Source organism: Anabrus simplex, chromosome 8 (genome assembly GCF_040414725.1).
Source record: "Anabrus simplex isolate iqAnaSimp1 chromosome 8, ASM4041472v1, whole genome shotgun sequence".
In the NCBI taxonomy this organism is placed as follows: domain Eukaryota; kingdom Metazoa; phylum Arthropoda; class Insecta; order Orthoptera; family Tettigoniidae; genus Anabrus; species Anabrus simplex.
In genome coordinates, this window is record NC_090272.1 from 15,550,041 (window position 1) to 15,570,581 (window position 20,541).

General features: G+C 37.9%; 1 protein-coding gene across 1 annotated transcript in view; it reads left to right on the plus strand.

The window, feature by feature from the left end:
- Window positions 1-20,541, plus strand: part of pps (protein partner of snf) — a 709,730-nt gene that overhangs the window by 644,749 nt on the left and 44,440 nt on the right. Inside the window, exon 17 of the mRNA XM_067153098.2 lies at window positions 6,805-9,707. Coding sequence (XP_067009199.2) covers window positions 6,805-9,707 — 2,903 coding nt within the window. The remainder of the gene's footprint in view (window positions 1-6,804; window positions 9,708-20,541) is intronic.

Here is a 20,541-nt window from a genome sequence, read left to right on the forward strand (position 1 = left end):
TGAGGAAATAAACACTATTGTTTGGGAATGGATCGTTTCTGCAAAAGCAAGAAATTTGCCCATATCATGGACAGTGCTACAACACCATGCAACAGAAGTTGCGGATATCTCAGAAAGGAAGTTTTTACTACTTCCAGTGGGGTTGGACAGTGTTAAACGACGACATCAGATAGTGTTGAAGGAGGTCTGCTGAGAGACTGCAGACGTCACTGAGCGAACATTGGCAAATTGGACTTCAAAAATTAGCTCTCTAATTAAAGGCTATGCTAATGATATACCAGACTATTTTTCCAATGATTACCTAGCAAAAGAAGGGAAAAGAAGTACTGGAGGGAGTCTTTCCCAAGAGAGATTGGCAGTTTTTAATGTGATTTTCTTTGTGGGGAACTTGAAAAGCCATTAATTAAAGGAAAAGCAGCAAAATCTAGATACTTCAAAAACATTCATTTAAAGAGTCTACCTATCAATTGGAGATTCAGTAAGAGGGCATGGATGACGTCACACCTAATGGAAATTTGGTTGGTGTCATTCAAATTGAGAATGAAGCAACAAACCAGGAACATCATTCAGGGATAGTTGTGTCCAGTGTACACTGGAAGAAGTAAATGACAGGGTTTCAACACATTGTAAAATGAGTTTGTCTGTACTCTTCGTGAATTGGGTAATTTTATTGCCTGGGCCTAAACATTCAGCTGTAAAATACTGTATGTATTAATGCGTAAACAGAGGAAGATTCATGTGGCTGATGATGGGAGGTTTGGTGAAAGTTGTAACGCAGAAAAACATTCCAAGAGACACATGAAGAAACATAGAGAAAAGTATAATTATGATCTCATTTGACATCAGTATTATAATCAGCGTATAAAATGTGTGAATAACATTTTGCAGAGTGTTATTAGCCAGATTAAATGCGAGATACCTATGGAAATTCTTGAACCATTTAAACAGAAAGAATAGTGGAAAACAGTTCAGTGCTTGAATATTATGATTCTTCTCAGTCTATTTCTCAACAAGCAGATGTAGATCAAACATTTCAGCTTTCGGTGGAGGAAATTGAACAACTGTTAGGAAGCACGAGATAGGATATGTCCCCTTGCCTTGACCAAGTACTAGTAAGAACTTTAAAACTGGTTGAATGTTCTGAGGTAATTCTCACTTTGATGCAGATTATGCTCAAATGGAATATTGTTCCAGAGGTTTTCAGTAAAATGCACGGTTCTTGTACACGAGGGAGACAAAACAATTCGCTAAAACAATTTTGTTAAAAAATGAATTAAAAGTCCATGATCTCAGTCTGTTGAATACAAGTCTGAGGATCGGAAGAGAAACCCTGAGTGAACTCCTTAGTACCGATATTGAAGGTCTTCATCAGCATTGTCGTCTTTTTAGGAACTGTTCCTCTCACACCGATCATGAAAAGTTCATATTCATTCTTATACTTATAATATAGCGCAATAGGCAGGCAGATGGACTTCTTTTCTCTGCCTACTTCATCTGGTTGGTCAGTATGTTTCAAATCTTATCGTGGGGTCTTTAATGGCGATCATGTCTATCCTTCTCGTGCTGACATTTACTCCAGCACCATGGACTTTGCAATACACTTGAAATGGAATAAATGGAGTTTTTCATCCAAGTTTGTGCACCCCAGACGGGATGCAGACTGGAAAAATTCCTGGAGACACTGTGGAAGTTCTTGTCATGGGAAACTTTAATGCAGTGGTGCGATGCAACAGAAAGGGAATATGTATATAATGTACCGGTAAAAGGCTGTACGAGATGGATCATAGACAGTTTTTAGGTGTAACAGCCTTGCCAGAAGTAGCCTTTGATGGAGACCATAGAGTAGTGGTAGCAAAACATGAAAGTAGGAAAAATAGTAAAAATGAAAAGAAGTAAGAGAGAACAAAATAAAAATATGGGCATTAAAAGTTATTGAAGTAAAAGAAAAATTGCAAAATGAATCGAAACAACATATGCCCAGAAGTGAGTTGAGAGTGCTTGTGGCAGAATAGCGGAAATAGTGAAAGATAGACTGGCTCTGTGGTGGAATGAAAGGTAAAGAAAGCGGTGAAAAATAAGAAGCATGCATGACAATTATCGAATAGAGATAAATGGCAAGACAGTATCAGGAAATGAAAAGAAGGTGCAAGAAGAAAAGCTGGAAAGGATTTACACGAGATTTGGATCACGATGTGTATACTGATAAAAGGATGCTATATGAACTTCTAAGAAGTAAGAGAAAACAAAGCAGGTCGAAGGGAAAGGAGAGATAATAACACAATCAGTGGAGATAAGGAAAATATGGAAGGATTACATTAATAAACTCCTTAATACGAGAAAGGATGTGCATGGAATGATATAGAATGTGAGGAGACAGAATCTTAGAGTCAAATCACAATGGAAGAAGTGGAAACTGCTGTCAAACGAATGAAAATGGGAACGTGGATGAATTGTGTGTGGAAATGATAATGGCAGCAGGACAATAGCTGTATATTTAGATGTACTAACTGACTGGAGTAAAGAAGGGGAGGACAGCACAAAGATTCGAGGAATCACACTCTTATCTCAGGTAGCAAAAATATTTGAAAGGGTATTAGAAAAGAGAATGAGAAGAAAGGTGGAAGAACAACAATACAGCTTTAGAAATGGAAGATCAACTCCACTTCACTATGAGGCAGTTAATGGAAAAACATTGGGAAAACAGAAGAGATATGGTGTATGCAAAGTAATGCAGCAGTAAAGATTTAGGAAACAAATGATAGAATATGAGCAAGCAATATGCAAACATTTTTGCAGCAGTGTCCATGCACATCTGGGGAAAAGATGTACTAAAGAAAATTAAAGTGGACTACGACAAGAAAGTGTTATGGATGTTTGCAGATGATATTTTGGTGAAGAATAATGATATAGCATTTTAATTTGACACCATTTGGCTGTTTGCTAATAAATTTTGACATTCCCTTTCACACTAGATGGCAGTGTAAACCAAATGGTTGAGTTTTAATGAATTTTGTCTAGGACTTTAACACTCAACTGGGTAAGGAAAAGGAGTATCGAGATGTAGGAAAGTGGGCTCCTCATAAATATACTAAAAGAAATGGCCAAAGACTTGTAGAAATTTACAGAACCTATGCACTAATCTCCAAATCTACATGTTTTAAAAGAAAACCACACAGACTTAAAACTTGGAAACATCATGATTGGACAAAAGGAGAATGGCAGCTAGACCACGTACTGTATGTGTGGACAAATTCTTTCACAAGGAAAACCACAGTGTGAAAGTTCTAAGGGGAACGGACACTGGTTCAGATAATTACTTAATTAAAATCAACATTAAATTTACTCCATTAAGAAGAAAAGGACATACACGACCCTCATCGCTTAATCCAGAATGCCCAGTATCGGCAAAGAACAGGAATGACAAGACTAACAGACAATTTAGATGATATATTCAGGAAGCAAAACAACAAATAAAATCTTTACAGGAAATAGCTCAAAATATTGGTTTGAAAATTCCATTTGAAAAAACATAAATCATTCTAACTCAAATTCCGCTTGCAAACAAAATTAAGCTTGGAGATCAAGAAATATGAATTGTAGAAAAATTTTAATATTTAGGTGAAATAATCACATATAACCTGAACGAAAAAGCAGCGTGGCAAAATAGAACAAATAAATCTTTCAATAGCAATCAGATTGAAACACTACAAAACAGTCACCCAGCCACAAATTACATATGCATGTGAAACATTATTCAAAACAACAAACAGAGTTGCAATAGATAGAGTACTCAAGTTAGAAAGGAGAATAGTGAGAACCTGTTTAAATAAAAATTATCAAGTAAATGGAGCCTGGAGACTAGCTTCCAATGAGACAGTTTATAAAGAAATAGAACCTGTTACTAGCACAATGAAAAATAAACAAATATCATTCTTAGGGCATCTAATATGGTGACCAGAAAATAGAATCAGTAGAAAAATAGTAGAAAAATTATGGAAGGGTACGAGGAAGAATAATATTAGATGGATCACAGAACTTAAAGAAGACATGAGAGAGTTGTATATTACAATAGAAGATTTAAAATACAAAACAAATACACTCAAGATATTGAAAGATAAACACACTAGACTACAGACAAAAATCAATAAGTAGAGATAAAGTTACATTCAGAAAGGATGAAACAGTATTGGGCTGACAAAAAGAAGAAAAACCTCCATAAACCTAAGTAGTCCTATGTTGGCTAAAAAATTAAAATAAAGTAAATAATTAAACACTAAATTTGTGACCAGAAATCTTTTCATGCTGACATCATATGACATTCAGTGTTGAATGGACTTTTTTCCGCCCTTCAAAAATCCGACTACCTCTGTCGGGTTTGAACCTGCTGTCTTGCGGTCCAGAGGCTGACACTCTACCGGCGATTGTGGTGTGGGGAGCAAAGTTGAGAAGTACAAGGACAGATCGACATGTTGAGTTAGGAGAAAGGGAAGAGGGAGGACAAAACCCTGAAATTTTGAGAGCTTCAAGTACTTGGGAAGTGAAGTGATGCACGAGGAGATGAGGGAAATGGGTTCTACCAGCGTGTCTCCACACGCTAGACACTGACAAAAAGACAGGAGAATAAAATTTAGGCCACTAAATGAAATTTTTAACAAGTACGATAGGAAAGACAAGAAAGGACAGAGTAAGAAATGAGGACGTCAAGCAGGAAATTGGAGTGAAAAAGCTTTAAGAGAGGAAGGAGAGGGTTAAGGGGATGGAAGAGGGAAGGGTGCCGAAGTGGATGATGAAGATCGAGGGAGACCTAGACCAAGGTGCTTGAAAACAATCAAGAACAGTATAATATTACGAGAAACCTGGATAGGAACACAGTTAAAGAGGAACAATGGTGGTTGGATAGAGGAAGATGGAAAGGTGCCAGCGGGTACTGGAAGAAGTAATTGACGACGAAGAATCTATAAGAGGCTTATAATTGAAATATCATATGACATTTGATGTGATAAACTGGGCAACATGCCGGAAGTTATGGAACTTTCTCGACTCTTACATGTGGAATTTATGGAAATACTTTATATTTACTGTACTGGCATTACTTATACAGTTAACACAGTTTTTAAGGCTGTTTAAGGTATGTCACTTTGCAGCAAAATTGTTGTACAGGAGGATGCTTTATTATGCAAGGAGTCAAGCAGTACAATTGTAAAACCTGATTGGTATGCTGTTGTTCTAGCAAAAGAGAGAGAGAGAGAGAGAGAGACAGACACCTGAGAAATGTGAGAGGATAGTTGTATTTCTTATAGAAAGTCCATTCCTTATACGGGGGATGGTGCCAGCCAGAGAAAAATCTATTTGGTTACATACATCATTAGTTGTCTGTAAATAAATCACTCTGCTCAGTGTTGGAGAGTGTGGTGGAATGCCAGGCAGGGAGTTTGTAGAGTAGAATAGGTTGTATAATACAGTAGTGCACAGCATCAACCTTGAAGACCTCAATGTGTACAGTCCACTTCAAGTTGCTTGAAATGTGCATTCGCAGTAAATAGCACATGGAAAGAATTTTGCAACACCGTGAAAGGTTATGTGTAAAAAAATATCTGTCCCTACATACTCTTATATATTTACATTTGTTTACATTTAGAGTCATCTTATTTACATCATATCATACTGCTACACTGTCCATATCTGCCTGCACTGTTCTGATGTCTTCATCTTTTCTGATGGCTCTGTAAATTATGGAGTTATCAGCATGCTGCCTTAGTGGACATTACACGTTCTGGAAGATCGAGAGTAAAACCCATGTACAAAAAAAAAAAGCATCAGTCATCCCTGTAATATTCTCGAGGTTACAGTTTTGTATGGTGAATTGGCGCCGGTGAACACAATACATTGCCTTCGACCCAACAGGATTGACATCAACAATGTCATCTGTGTGCATTCAGTGCCATATTTGCTTTGTCTAAACAAAAAGTCTTTGATAAGGAACCTGTTCAAAAGCCTTGTTGAAGTATAGAGCCACACAATCCACGTGGCAAACATTAGTTTCTTCCAAGGAATTTTGCCAATCATCAACCGCTTGTGTCATAAGAATTGTACAAGATTTCCCCAGAACAAAGCCATGTTGACTTTGATTTAACAGGTTTTGTTTGCTCAGGAATTCCATTATGTTCTTAGCAACCTGGTGCCCCATAATTTATATACACCAGACGTTATTAAAATAGGGCGGTAGTTGTCCATGTCTTCCTGTCCCCATCTTTCAATACAAGAACAATGTTAGCATGTTTCAATTCCTGCAAGAAGGTCCCAGTGTTGTACAGGGTACACTGAGGATGCCAGAGAGTCTGCACAGCAGATGGGTTCTTCACAGGCTGCCTTGTACTTACTGTTCTGAGTAATATATACTGACTAGGGGACAGGATTTGACAAACCGAAAACTTGTTCAACCACATGAGATCTTAATTCAATAGCTTGTCAGAAAATAGGATAGAAAGTCTTATTTCATATATGCTTTGAGGTATGTTTACTTTATGCCTTTTTCATATTTGCTGTGTGTATTGATGATTTTACCATACATATGTGATACAAAACTTTCTGAAGAATAGTAGGAAGTCAAAAATTCATTGAAATTTGAGATTTTGATATATTTATGCCGAAAGTAAAATATTCTGTTCAGTGATGCTGCTGGTATAATTCCTGAGCTGCGATTTTTCATTTTTGTGAATTGTTGTGATATTTGTCAGCATTGTGTTAAGAGTGCTTGCTATGTAAATACAAAAGAAGTTACAATGCATTTCTGTTATCTTACAGGTCCTAATGCACCTACAGCTTCAGGTCTGAAATCTTGGTTGAAGGAGAATCCAACATTTCATGTTGTAAGGCCAGGGATAGTATCAAATAATAAACCAAATGGGCAGAAAAATCAGACTACAGCTCAAAAGCAGCTTATCCAACCTAAAATAACCTCTGTTCTGCCAAAAATTGCTCCAGTTCAAGCGAAGGTATCCCAGGCCCAGTCATCTTCTACGCCGATTCAGCCTAAAATCACTGCTACACAACAAAAGCCTACTCCAGTTCAACCGAAACTTGCTTCAAGCTCCCAAAAAACTGCTGCCCAACAGAAGCTAGTTCTTATTCAACCAAAGCCTGCACCAGTCCAGTCTAAGCCAACTTCAACTGTAAATATTCCAAGCAAACCAACTTCTGCTAAGGTTCAAAAAGTGGCAGTGTCTTCAACTTCACGGGAAAACACTAAAGCTTCTCTCAAGACCCCAGTTGTGAAATCAACCTTAAGTACAACCAAACCAGTATCTAAATCACCTAGTACTGTGAATGGTGGTTCTAAAGTAACAGTACAAACACCTGGGAATAAACCTGCCACTACAGCCGTTGTATCCAAAGCTCCAGCCACATCCACGGTTAAGGAAGCTCCATCAAATAAAACACTTCCGGAGAAAACTGTTTTGAAAAAGGTGGAGTTAAAGCGACCATCGTCTGAGGCTGTGAAAAAGGAAGAGGAAAAAGAGAAACCTGCAGGACCTGAACCCATCAGATTAAACGTGCGTAAAACATTACAAGAGCTCTTGCAGACGAGAATACAGGAGTGTCCAGATTTGAGTGTACCTGAAAACATAGTTCAAGAGATTGCTCTGAATATTGAAGAAGAAATGCATGCTTATTTTCGTGATACTGGGATCAAATATAAATCCAAATATCGAAGTCTTGTATTTAATATCAAAGATCCAAAAAATTTGACACTCTTCCGTAAAATTGTTGATAACTCAGTCACACCTCATCAGTTAGTACGTCTCTCACCAGAAGAGCTAGCCTCTCAAGAATTAGCTCAGTGGCGAGCACAGGAAGCAAAGCATCAGTTGGAAATGATTAAGAAGAATGAATTAGATTTAATGTCTCTTGCCAAAACATATGTCATGAAAACACATAAAGGGGAACAAGTTATTGAAACTGATGAGACCTTGAAAGTAGAAGTTCCAGAATTAGTGGACCCATCAACTGTACCTGATTTAGCCTCTCCACGTAATAATTCTGTTTCATCTACTGTGGAGGATTCTGAATTGGACAAAGGAAAGAGTAAATCCAAAGAAAAATGTAAAGATTCTAAAGAGAAATTAAACAAGGAGGAAAAAGAAAGGGAGAAAACTAAACATGATGATAAAAAGAAAGACAGAGATAAGAGCGATAGGTCAAAGAAGAGCGATAGGGAAAGTAGGAGGAGGGACAGTCATCACGAAAGCAGTCGACATGATCATCACGAGAGTGGTCGCAGCGATCATCACGACAGGCGACGGGAAAGAGGCAAGAGCAGCTGTAGAGATAAACATCGAGGTTCAGACAAAAGTAAGAAGGAAGTTGAGAAACACAGAGACAGTAAGAAAAAGGATAAAAGAGAAGCAGATTTAAAAAGAGATGATCCAGTTGTTAAGATGGAGGATAGTGTAGATAGCACTGGTAAAGATTTATTGAAGGTTCAAATAAAGGAAGAAGTGAAATGTACTGAGGAAGATCATTTGAAAGAAAATGTTAAAATTGAACCAATGGATATAAAATGTGAGCCACAGGAAGAAAGTGATTCATCCGATCATGAACCGACCTCTACTGTGATAATCAAGACTCCAGATATAAATGCTGATTACGGTGGGAGTGAAGATGAGCTTACTCGGTTGTCAGTTTGGAAAGGCTTTGTAAATATGCCAGATGTTGCAAAGTTTTTTACCACTGTGCAGGTTGTTTCAGGTGATTCTGCCAATTTATGCCGGGATCTTCCAGATACAGTGGATATAGTTGGAAGGATAGTTCCAGATACAGTGTGGGACTATATATGTAAAATGAAAAAAACTGGCACAAAAGAAATATTAGTCATTCGTTTAACAGCTGCTAATGATGAAGAAAAGATTCCTTATATTACTTTGTATACCTATTTAAGTACCAGAAATCGTCTGGGAGTAGTTGGTAATGTCTCAAAAGTTATTAAAGATTTTTATATTATGCCTCTGGCCGCTCATAGTCCTGTTCCTCAAGTTCTTCTGCCTTTAGATGGCCCTGGATTTGAAGATTTTCGGCCGCATTTATTACTTGGAATTATCGTTAGAGCCCGTCGAAAGAGGTTGGCTCCCGAAAATGAATACGTGGCTAAGGTGCCGAAACGTCTTCCTCCTGCAACCAATTTAGAAACTGTGGAAAGAAGTTACACTCCACCCCTTCCAAGTGCAGGTATTGGGGATATCTCTCTCACCCCTCCGCATCCTCCACCCTCAACTTCTGATAGTTACACTCCACCACATTCGCCTCATCACTTTTTCTGTGGACCAAAATTGTCGTCTTTGGGCAATGACTCTAGAATAGTGAGGAAAGATCCTGTGGACCCTGAATCATTTGTTAGTATGAACGTTAGTGAATCAGGAGAAATTCCTATGCAGCTGGATAAAACTCCCATAGAAAGTCGATTCAGCGATGATGAGGAGGAAGTGGATGGAGATGATGCTCCTTATAGTCCTGGTGGAAGTGATGATGATGTTGGAGAATCAGGTGAAGATAATTTGCTGTTGACCCCCAAGAACCCCTGTGACCTCCAGCGAAAAGTTGAAGAATTGAATCGCAAGATTGAAGAGCAAAAGCAGCAAATTCAAAGCATAAGTAGTGCAATTGTGGGAAGTGATTCATTCGGAGCTGTAGCTGGTGTGGAACCATTGCAGGTAATAGCTTGAACAAAACTTTTTGCCTTATTTTGAAGATCATTCTTACTTTTATCTCTCTTCATATGGTTCATTATATCATTAGAATTGTAAGGTGAATTTTGCAAATTATAGGTCCTACTTTAAAGTTGACGCACTTTTAACATATGATAGACTCTCTAATGTCCGTCGCTTATGGAATTGGGACATGATCTGCGCACAAAAAAGGTTTGATAATCTGAAGAACAAATAAGAGCCTTCTGTTCTTCTTCTTCTTCTTCTTATTCTTCTTCTTTTATGACCACATAGGATCACTTTAGTCAGTCCGTCGTTCAGGTCTCTTTGAAGGGATTGTTCGGGCTTTGCGGTCCTCCCAGTACTTCAGACGCTCCGATCTTCGTGCCCTTTCCTCAGTTGAAGCACAGAAAGGAATTTAAAATTGTTTTATTGTAAATAAAAACCAAATTTAACATAATGCTGTGACTCTTCATAACGATAGAGTTACCGTATTTATTCATGTTTTACACACACACCCCCCGTGGTTTTTCAAGATGTTTCGTAGTTAAGAAATGTCCACCTGCATAGCGTAGGCCTGCTGCAACTCTGATGACGTCGCACAAATAGGTGAATAGACTTCTTTTTAAGTCTCACCTGTTGTTGCTAGGCCTGGACAGGCTGAAGATGCCCAGATAATGGGTGAAACATATACCTGATAAATCTACAAATTCATGTAAATTCAAACCACATTAAACGTGGAAAGTATTGAATAGGTGGTTTTATTAAATTATCCTTGAGATTTTATGCCTAACGTCATCTTCAGTATGGAACAATAAGGAGAGTTGTTACTTGTAATGAAAACATGCGTCGAAGCCATGCGATACATTCGTGTTTCGTAGTTAAGAAATGTCCACCTCCATAGCGTAGGCCTGCTGCAGCTCTGATGATGTCGCACAAATAGGTGAATAGTTCCGTGTCCGACCCGCGCATTGCACGCACGCATGAGTCATGTATTTATGTCTGTGTTTTGTAGTTAATAATGTCCTCAGGCATAATGGTTAGCACAATTAGCTGCCGTTCTCGGGAGTCTTGAGGTCGATTCCCGGTACCGTACTGCCAGAGATTTACAAATAGCAGGAAGGTTGATTTGCGGTAAAAAATGTACATGCAACTCCCTTCCACTGGGGGCCTGTCTAAAAAAGAACTGCACCATCTCGGGATAAGGAAACGAGTTAACTTTAGTTAAATGTTCATTGTTGTTGCTAGGCCTATAGGCAGGTGAGATTATTAACAAGGTAAGGTAAGGGTTATTCTGCCCGAAGGCAGGTCCGAACCTCCGCAGAAGGTGTTCCTGAGCCGGAGTTTACATGCGGTAGGGCGGCCAGTTCCTTTCCGCTCCTCCATTCCCTTACCCCCCACCAACAGCGCATGGCAACTCATCCAACTCCTGACCATGCCCAGTGTTGCTTAACTTCGGCCGTTGGCTATTATTATTAACAAAGTGATGGTTTAATATCTCGTAACACGGGCCAATATAGGGTTTTTTTGGGAGAGAGGTAGGTTTAAAACGTGATAAAAACAATCCAATCACAATTGTTTTACTCGCCTGCATGCATAACAAATAATAATAATAATATAGATTTTTTTTATGTCCCCACTTACTTTCAACGATTTTCGGAGACGCCAAACAAAACATACTAGGGTATGCATTAATAACAAATGAGAGACAACGAAAGTGCAAAATAAACATTGTGAGGATAAAACACATTACCGCCACATCTGTAGATGTCCATAAATGCGGCAAACTTTCCTGTTATTTATTTTAATTCTTTCCTTCGTGGAACTTTTAGCACTATCCGGGCAATAGCATGCCTAACCTAAACAACATTGTCTCTCTCAATACCCGGCATTGAAAACAGTTAAGAACAAAATTAAAAACGACAACCTTATAATCACGAAAGCGGATAAGGGTATCACAACAGTCATAATGAAGAAAGACGAATACATAGGAAAAACAATAGAATTTATCAACAACAACGGTATTCAAGAATTGCGACGTGACCCTACATATAAATTTCAAAACCAAATAAAGCAAGCTATCAAGGAAACAGGCTTAATTTTCACAAAACAAGAAAAAGAAAGCCTCACCATCAAAAATCCTAAACTCCCCACACTAAGAGCCCTGCCCAAAATACACAAAGAGCTGTGTCCCATTAGACCAATAGTAAATTTTAAAGATGCGCCTAGTTACAATTTAAGCAAACAACTGAACCTAATTCTAAAGGAGAAAATTTTACTTAAAGGAGACAGATCAATTAAAAACAGCCTAGAACTAATTAAAGAACTAAATAAACTTAAAATAACAGAGAGCACACGTATGATATCCTTTGACATCACTAACATGTACACCAACATACCAATAGATGAATCCATTAAAATTATCAAAAACTTTCTTAAAGGAAACACCTCTCTACATGAAACCAAAGAACCTTCTTAGAACAACTACACCAAAATTGCTTTGCATTCAACTACAAAATCTATTGCCATGGGCTCACCGTTATCAGGTATAATAGCAAACATTTTTCTGAATAACTTCAAAAACATCTTCTTAATGGGCCGGCTTTCAAAAGGTATCTTACATTGGAGCAGATTCGTTGATGACGACGTCATGTGCATATATGATAATGACATCACTAATGCACACCAGTTATTAAACACACTAAATTCATTACACAAATCCATCAGCTTCACAATGGAGCCAGAAAATAACAAGAAAATAAACTATTTAGACATCACAATCAACAGGAATAATGACAACCTATCTTACAAAGTATACAGAAAGCCCACTCAGACGTCGCACACTATTGACAACAACTCGAACCACCCATATACACACAAAATAGCAGGACTGAATACAGTGATACATAGAGCTATTTCCATACCAATGAGCGCAACGGATTTCAATGAAGAGATGCAAATCATTAAACAAATCGCGAAAGAAAACAACCATCCTCCAGACACAGTAGATAAACTATTAAATAAACATAAGAAAAGTCGCTGGGAAAGCACCACACATGACAAAGAAAACTACGTGGTTCTCAACTATGTCAACAATAACACATACAAAGTAACTAACATTTTCAAGAAACAAGGTTTAAAAGTAGCCTTTCGAATGAATAACACACTACAGAGACACATCAGCAGGTGCAACCTAAACAAAAAGGACCCTATCTCAAAGTCAGGAGTATATGAACTCAAATGCCAAGAACCTAACTGCAACGCCACATATATAGGTCAAACAAAACGTAATTTCCATACAAAGAACACAAAAACGCGATCAGATATAATCGGCATTCAGCCTTCGGGGAGCACATATACGACTGTTCACACCATTTCACAGACATCAACACTGATCTAAACATTTTACACTTCGAAAATAAAAGAAAATCTTTGAATATAAAAGAAGCAATAGAAATTTACGTCGCAAAAAATGCTAATGCAAATAACCTGAATGAGCATACACATTTAAATAATTTCCCCCTATTCGCTCTACTCACATGATATCTGACAACACTTACTCATTAAATTGCTTTTATAATAATAATAATAGTAATAATAATACCATTCCTTACTTTATTCACCTAAATTATTAATTTGCATTCATCCATATTACATAAAAGTACATTTAACATGAAGTAGGTCAATAACCCCTCTCCCTTCTCCAATGTTGATGGGAGGTTCCACAGCGCTCCAGTCGCTCCGCCCTACTTCTCCCTCCCCTCTCCACTGTACAGTATACTCGATTTAATTATCCAATAGGAGAGACCCACATCGCTCTACAAGGCCCTTCCCATTCTTGCCCTCCCCTCTCCATGCGCAGCGTGCCTCACCAAAACTTTCCATGACCACAGTCCTGAAATAGTGTCTGGTGACAACGGACTTAACATCAGCAGTCTAGATAAGTATGCAAGTTTTCGTTATATTAATACTTGTATATATTTTTATTTTTGGCATTACTGTTTCATGTCATCATTAAACTCTCTATCATTGACAAGTTTACGCTACGTAAACGATACTGTACATATATAAGCTTGTTTTTAAGTGATTTGATAGAATCTGAGGATGTTCTTGTAGAACGAAACATGTCATTCTTTGTATGGTAGTGTGTATTTTACAGGTATGTTTATAGTGTTATAATTTACATTGTATTTGCTGTGTGTTTGACAGACTGAAAAGCCTTTGTTACATTTAACTAAGTCAACACTGGTAAACATGGCTTCATTCTTAACAAAAAAAGAATTATTTGGTCATCACTCCCTTTTGTTTTCCACGAGCATTGTGAAATCATGGCCAGCTACATAGATATACGCTGCTCTCTTAGCTAGAATGACGCATCAAGTTGGCCGTGAAGTAGGCTCTACTCTTCATCTGCTGTTCTCCTGTGCGTGCATTCGGCTCTCTCTCTGTTGTGTGCGTAGAACGAGTGGTATATTTAGCACATTTCAATTCTAATTATCCTAGTCATTGATTCAAAAAGGAGTGATTGGTTTTGTAACATGAAGTGGAGCAATTGTCAAATTATAGATAAGAAAAGTGTTTTTCCACCAATCAATACAATTTATTTTAAATAGATTAAACTAGTACCGGTTTCGGCTCCTTAACGGCCATCATCAGCTAGTACAGTGGAACCTCGATTATCCGTTCCCGGAAAATACGTTTTCCCGGAATATGCGTTCAAATTACGTGGTCCCGCAAGCATCGTAATTAAATCACGTTGTAAAAGTCCCGCATTATCCGTTCCTCGAAGAAACGATTTCCCGGATCAACCGTCCAGAAATTCCAGTCCCATCAACGCTAAATCCTCGATCAATCGTTTTTTAATACACTGTATCTCACAAAAGGACGGCTATGGCATATTTATGGATCTTGGCGTTAACGCCCCGTCACTGCGATAATTAAAGAAAGTACTGTACCAGTACTGGAAAAGCGATCGGCGGTTACCTTGCATAAGGGACCATCTTAGCATCGCATTCGGGTGGTATTGTTTAGAGAATCTCGGAAAATCATAAAGCAGAGCGTGGCGACAATTGCAAGGAGACACGGCGCATTTCGACAGCTCTGCTTGAAGACGGAACGAGTTTCGTCAAATGTTCGCACTTATAAAACGTCCATATTATGTCCAGGGTTAGATGTTTATCGTTTTACTTTTTTCGATCGTACTGCCGAAGAGGTTTTTGGCACTTTGCTCAGGGCACTGCAGAGTAACTGAGCTTTCAGGCAGGAATCGAAACTGCTTCTTAACACAAATTCAGTATTTTTGATATTATCGTACATGATTATGTTAGCGAGACCAAAACAGATGTTGCACCTTACATTTTTTAAAAAGAAAGCCATGGGAGGTCTTGGAATTGCCTATTACTGTTTAGGTCCTAATGTAAGACTGGGAATTTTACATTTTCGTGTTAAAATACCAAAAAACCGCAGTCGTTTTATTTGCGCACGTTACATTTTAAATGGTTGGTATAATTTCAAACTCGTACTGACATGTGCAGCGAGCGCGCTTTCCAGATGACCTCAAGGTCACGAATAACCGTAGTTTCTGAAGTTTTGATATTTCTTTTATCTTTCCAATTTGATTGGATTTGTGACGCGCAGAATTGAATATAATGCATTCGAGAACTTTTAAGAATCGATACTTACATTCGAAACCATGTTTTCGAGTTCAACATAACCTTTAAAAGTCGACGTAGGCCTAATTTGCGTGGTACGAGATTTCCAGAAACTGACTACGAACAGTATACCGGAGACCAAATTACAATGAAAGATTAAGAAATGAACGGATTTCGCATTCATTTTGGGTGCTTTCGTATCTAATGTGCTTTATTTTATTAGATGAGAGAATTAAAAACTACTTGTGGTCGATTGTCATTTGGCTTGGCGTTATTAGATTTTTCGAAGAGTTTGGCTAGCCTAATCAAAGTCGCTGAACTGAAAGAAGTTTTCACGGGAAACTGACGAAGATTCCCCAGTAAAACTGAATATAAAGTATCGAGATTTTGAAATCGCGTACCGGTAATTAATGCGGTTTCGTGGTCTAACATGCCCGCCTCTCATCCAGAGGCCCGAGTTCGATTGCGACCAGGTCAGACAATTTTACCTGGATATAAGTCTGATTCCAGGTCCACTCAGCCTACGTGATTACCTTTAATTGTGGAGCTATCTAATGGTGAGATGGCGACCCCGATCTACAGAGCCAGGAATATCGGCCGAGAGGATTCGTCGCACTGACCATGCGCACCTCGTAATCTGGAGTCCTTCGAGCTGAGCAGCGGTCGCTTGGCAGGCAAAGTTCCACTGGGGCTGTAGTTTGAGTTTGGTTTAGGAGTTTTGTAAGATTATAATGATACATATTTCATTTTTGTGATGTTTAGCCAAATTGTTGATGGTTTTCATTCATTCCCGGATTTTCCGTTTTCCCGTATTGTACGTTTTATTTTCATGGCCCCTCGAAAAACGGAGAATCGAGGTTTCACTGTACATGGTTTGTTTCCAGCCATTAAACAATTCACAAGTTGTTATTGTATTAGACATCCGGATGTCTAATGGGGGATAGAAATGTATAGAGTAGCATGTAATTAAAATATCAGTACCGAGCTCGATAGCTACAGTCGCTTAATTGCGGCCAGTGTCCAGTATTCGGGAGATAGTAGGTTCGAACCCCACTATCGGCAGCCCTGAAAATGGTTTTCCGTGGTTTCCCATTTTCACACCAGGCAAATGCTGGGGCTGTACCTTAATTAAGGCCACGGCCGTTTCCTTCCCACTGCTAGCCATTTCCTGTCCCATCGTCGCCATAAGACCTATCTGAGTCGGTGCGACGTAAAGCAACTAGCGAAAAAAAAAAAAATATCAGTAGTCAAGGTAAAAAGTTACAATAAGTTAGAACATGAGTATGTAGGACATATTAAAACATATGGGTCATAATATAAAACACAACAAGCCTTCAAACACATCGGCACAAGACTTCCACAACAACTAAAACTACAACCATAAACGTAGACGAGAGAGGTGTTGCCACCAACTACTTCTAATTCAAACTCAAGACCTGCTGTTTACTATATTAAAACTTACCAGAGTACATCACAAGTTGGAATATATAACACAATATTTAAAAAATTCTTCATGACAAAGGTCCATATCAATATGACGCATACCAGCTTCAGAACTTTCTCGAAGATTACCACACACAGCTAAAATCAACATAACATAAAAGCAAAGGAACTACACAGAAGATAGAAGAATGGAACCTATGTAACATGAACTAAAAATTTTTAACAAGTGTCTACCTATACTTACCAAATTTTAATGTGTTAAAACTTTAAGTGTTTTATATTATGACCCATATGTTTTAATATGTCCTACATACTCATGTTCTAACTTATTGTAACTTTTTAACTTGACTACTGATATTTTAATTACATGCTACTCTATACATTTCCATCCCCCATTAGACATCCGGATGTCTAATACAATAACAACTTGTGAATTGTCTAATGGCTGGAAACAAACCATGTACTAGCTGATGATGGCCGTTAAAGAGCCGAAACCGATACTAGTTTTATCTATTTAAAATAAATTGTATTGATTGGTGGAAAAACACTTTTCTTATCTATACTTTGAATCTGTCAATACGGAAAATGAAATTTATAAATAATAAGCAATTGTCAAATTGCAGCAGTATTACAGAAATATCGAGACGGTTACACAAAGGAATGGCCATGCCTACTTGCTTCAGTTGTTAGTGAAAACCACGTGTTCTGCAGTGTGTTTTCGTGTGATTTCTCTGTGGCTGCAGAAGAGACATAGAATGAAAGAAACATCACACATACCGTGAATCAAAATTACAAAACCAGACTGTTTCAACGTTCGTCATAAAAAGTAATTAAACTGCGGTGACAAATGCCGAATTGCTGTTTATATCATTTCTTCTGGAGCATAATACACAAGAACCTCGTTTATTCGGATTAGATGGGACAGGAACTGATCTGGATGATCAAAAATCTGGATGATCTGGAAAAATTAACATAAATACAGTATATGGTATATAATCTGTTATCAATAGTTGTACAGTAATACCCATTTTTCAATTTACAAAAAGAATATAAGAACACTTTTTTTACATTTACGACTGTTTTATAATGTGTGAATTTTTTCTGTTTTACATTTGCGTGCAGCACAATCACAAAGATGTTTTACTAACAATAGTGGATATTGATATATTTAACTGCTCATTGTCAAAATTTAGAAATCACTTACATAATCTCCAGAATTGACTATTACTTTCTTGTGATTACTTGTAATATAACCTGTGTATATATCTGTACATATTTATCTACTTATACTCCATTGAACTTTCTTTTTAGTGTGTTTTGTTTTGTTTATTCTTCTCTACTGTTATGTAAAATGGTATTACCATTAATAAATTATTATTATTATTAATAATAGTTCTGGCGGTGTGGTTTCAGTTTAGGATTCTAAATCGACCATCAGTTTGTCCAGCTACATTGCTGCCTCTCCACGAGTCATTGTTTCTTCTGATGGAGCGCCGGTTTCATTTTCGAATTCAACATCAGTGAATTAGTTGTTCGTTGCATTCAGAAGAGCGTGGGTTCGAATCCCACGTCGGCCGTTCTGGGAATGGTATTCCATTCTCAATTCCATGAGAATGTTAGGACGGTACCTTTGATAGACCATGGCCAAATTACTTCCAATTCCTGTCCTTCACTATACTTGGCAGAAAAGACATTCAAGAAGAGTCGATCCCGTAAAAGAAATACTGTCCGGATAAACCGGAGATCCGAATTAATGAGGGCTGGATAAACAAGGTTCTTGTGTATTCCGTTATCAGTTTCAGACCACGCTGGAAATTTATTTAGATCAATGTTCCCCGACTCTAAAATATCTCAGATATATGGTTGTGCAAGAACCAAAACCTTTGCTTTAGTTCAATACACGGCATCTGAGGCAAAAAAGGAAATCAGTGAACTTTTGCAAATAACAACTTTTCTTTGGCTACTGATGGTAGTACGGATTAATATGCATTTAAACTTTATCCTTTAGTTGTCTCTTTCTTTAATGCTCAGAGAGGCCAAATAACAACTCTTCTATTGTCATTGTTAGAGAGTACCGACAGTACAGGTGAGGGAATTTTCTCTGTTATTAATAGTGAATCGTCTTCTTTAGCCATTCCATGGGAAAATATCATTTCTTTTTCATTTGACAATGCATACACAATGATAGGGACAAATAAAGGTGTTGCCAAATTTGTGAAGGGCAGACATTCTTCTGTTCATGTCCCAGGTTCATGTCATCTCATAGACATCTGTGCACAAAAAGCAGCAGCCCAATTACCAGTCAATGTAGAGAACTTTTTGGTTCAGTTATATTACTATCTTGATAAGAGTTCTAAAAGGCAAAATGCGGTGAAAGTATATCATGCTGTTTGTGGCACAGAGGGTCACAAAATTTTGAAATATGTCAGTACCCGTTGGCTCTCGCTTCTTCAGTCTATAAATAGAGTTCTTGAGTAGTGGGAAGCTTTGACTTGACACTAGGGTGGGCCGAAAAAACTCGAATTCTTTTTTCCAAGTCGTAATACTGCGGAAAAGTTGCGAATTGGGGAGAATAAAATGGGGTAAAAAAAAACAAAGTAGGTTCATTTTTTCCGGTCGCACACGTCCTTTAAAGTTTGCCGAAATTGAGAAAAAATGTATATTTTCACAATAATTTTCTACCTTGCTTAACTTGTCAATATTTAAATGTAATAGCTCTAGTCAACTCTTACTCATAATAATGATTTAGAAAAAAGAATGGTTCAAATCTTGAAAGATTTTACTTAAGGTCTTCTGCTCGCGCAACAGCCGTCGAAAATGTAACAAATTCTCGCGCTCATCGTAACTCGCTCGGGTCAAAGACTCTGACGCTCAGCCCACCTACAACTCTCGCCACCACGCTGTGCCATTGTTGTGTCAGTCTGCACTTATCCCTCGTGTTTGATGTGTGTTTCATTTGCTCTTCCAGTTACTATTGTAGCATTTGCATCTACTGTATTTCGATGTTTGTTTTGTGTTAGGACATTTTTTGTGTAACTTTGTGACTTACCGGTGGAATACTGTGGCTGTACCTCAGAAACTCATCACAAGGCAGGTATTTGATTGCCCTATATTTGCTGCACCTGAACACTTTTCATCAAACAAGCTTCCTACTGGTGAGGACGTGATTTGGTGTTGTTCACAGGAGAGATACCACTTGGCGCTTAAAGTTAATAATAAGAGCGTCAGTTTTTCACACGTTGACAGTACAGTAGCTAACAAAATAATTGGTTTGTATCAGAAAGCATCCATCCCAACGGTTACGGATAAGAGAATTGTGCAACTTATAAAAGTGTTGCACGATAAATATTACAGCATTCAAAAATCATATACTCGGGATAAGAATAAAGATTCGTTTATACAGAAAACTGAAATGCTCATTGCTTTTTGACGTAGCGGCTTGCAAATGCCCCATTGTTGTTAACTGCATTTGTAGCAGAACCCCTGATTTATGTAAATGCGATATAATTGTCAAATGTGTGCAAAATCAAACAGACTAACTGCTATTGAGCTAAGATTTGTTTACTTATTACGAGCACACGGAATAAGAAAAATTGGGGGGGTTGGTCGTGTTTAAAACAAAGAAACTATTAAATCATTGGAAAGGAGATGATGAATTTGAATCTCATCTGAAACCCTCGTGCTTGTATTCAAATGTAAATATTGTTGAAACTGATAATGAAGACCAATATCTTGGTCGCTATCGC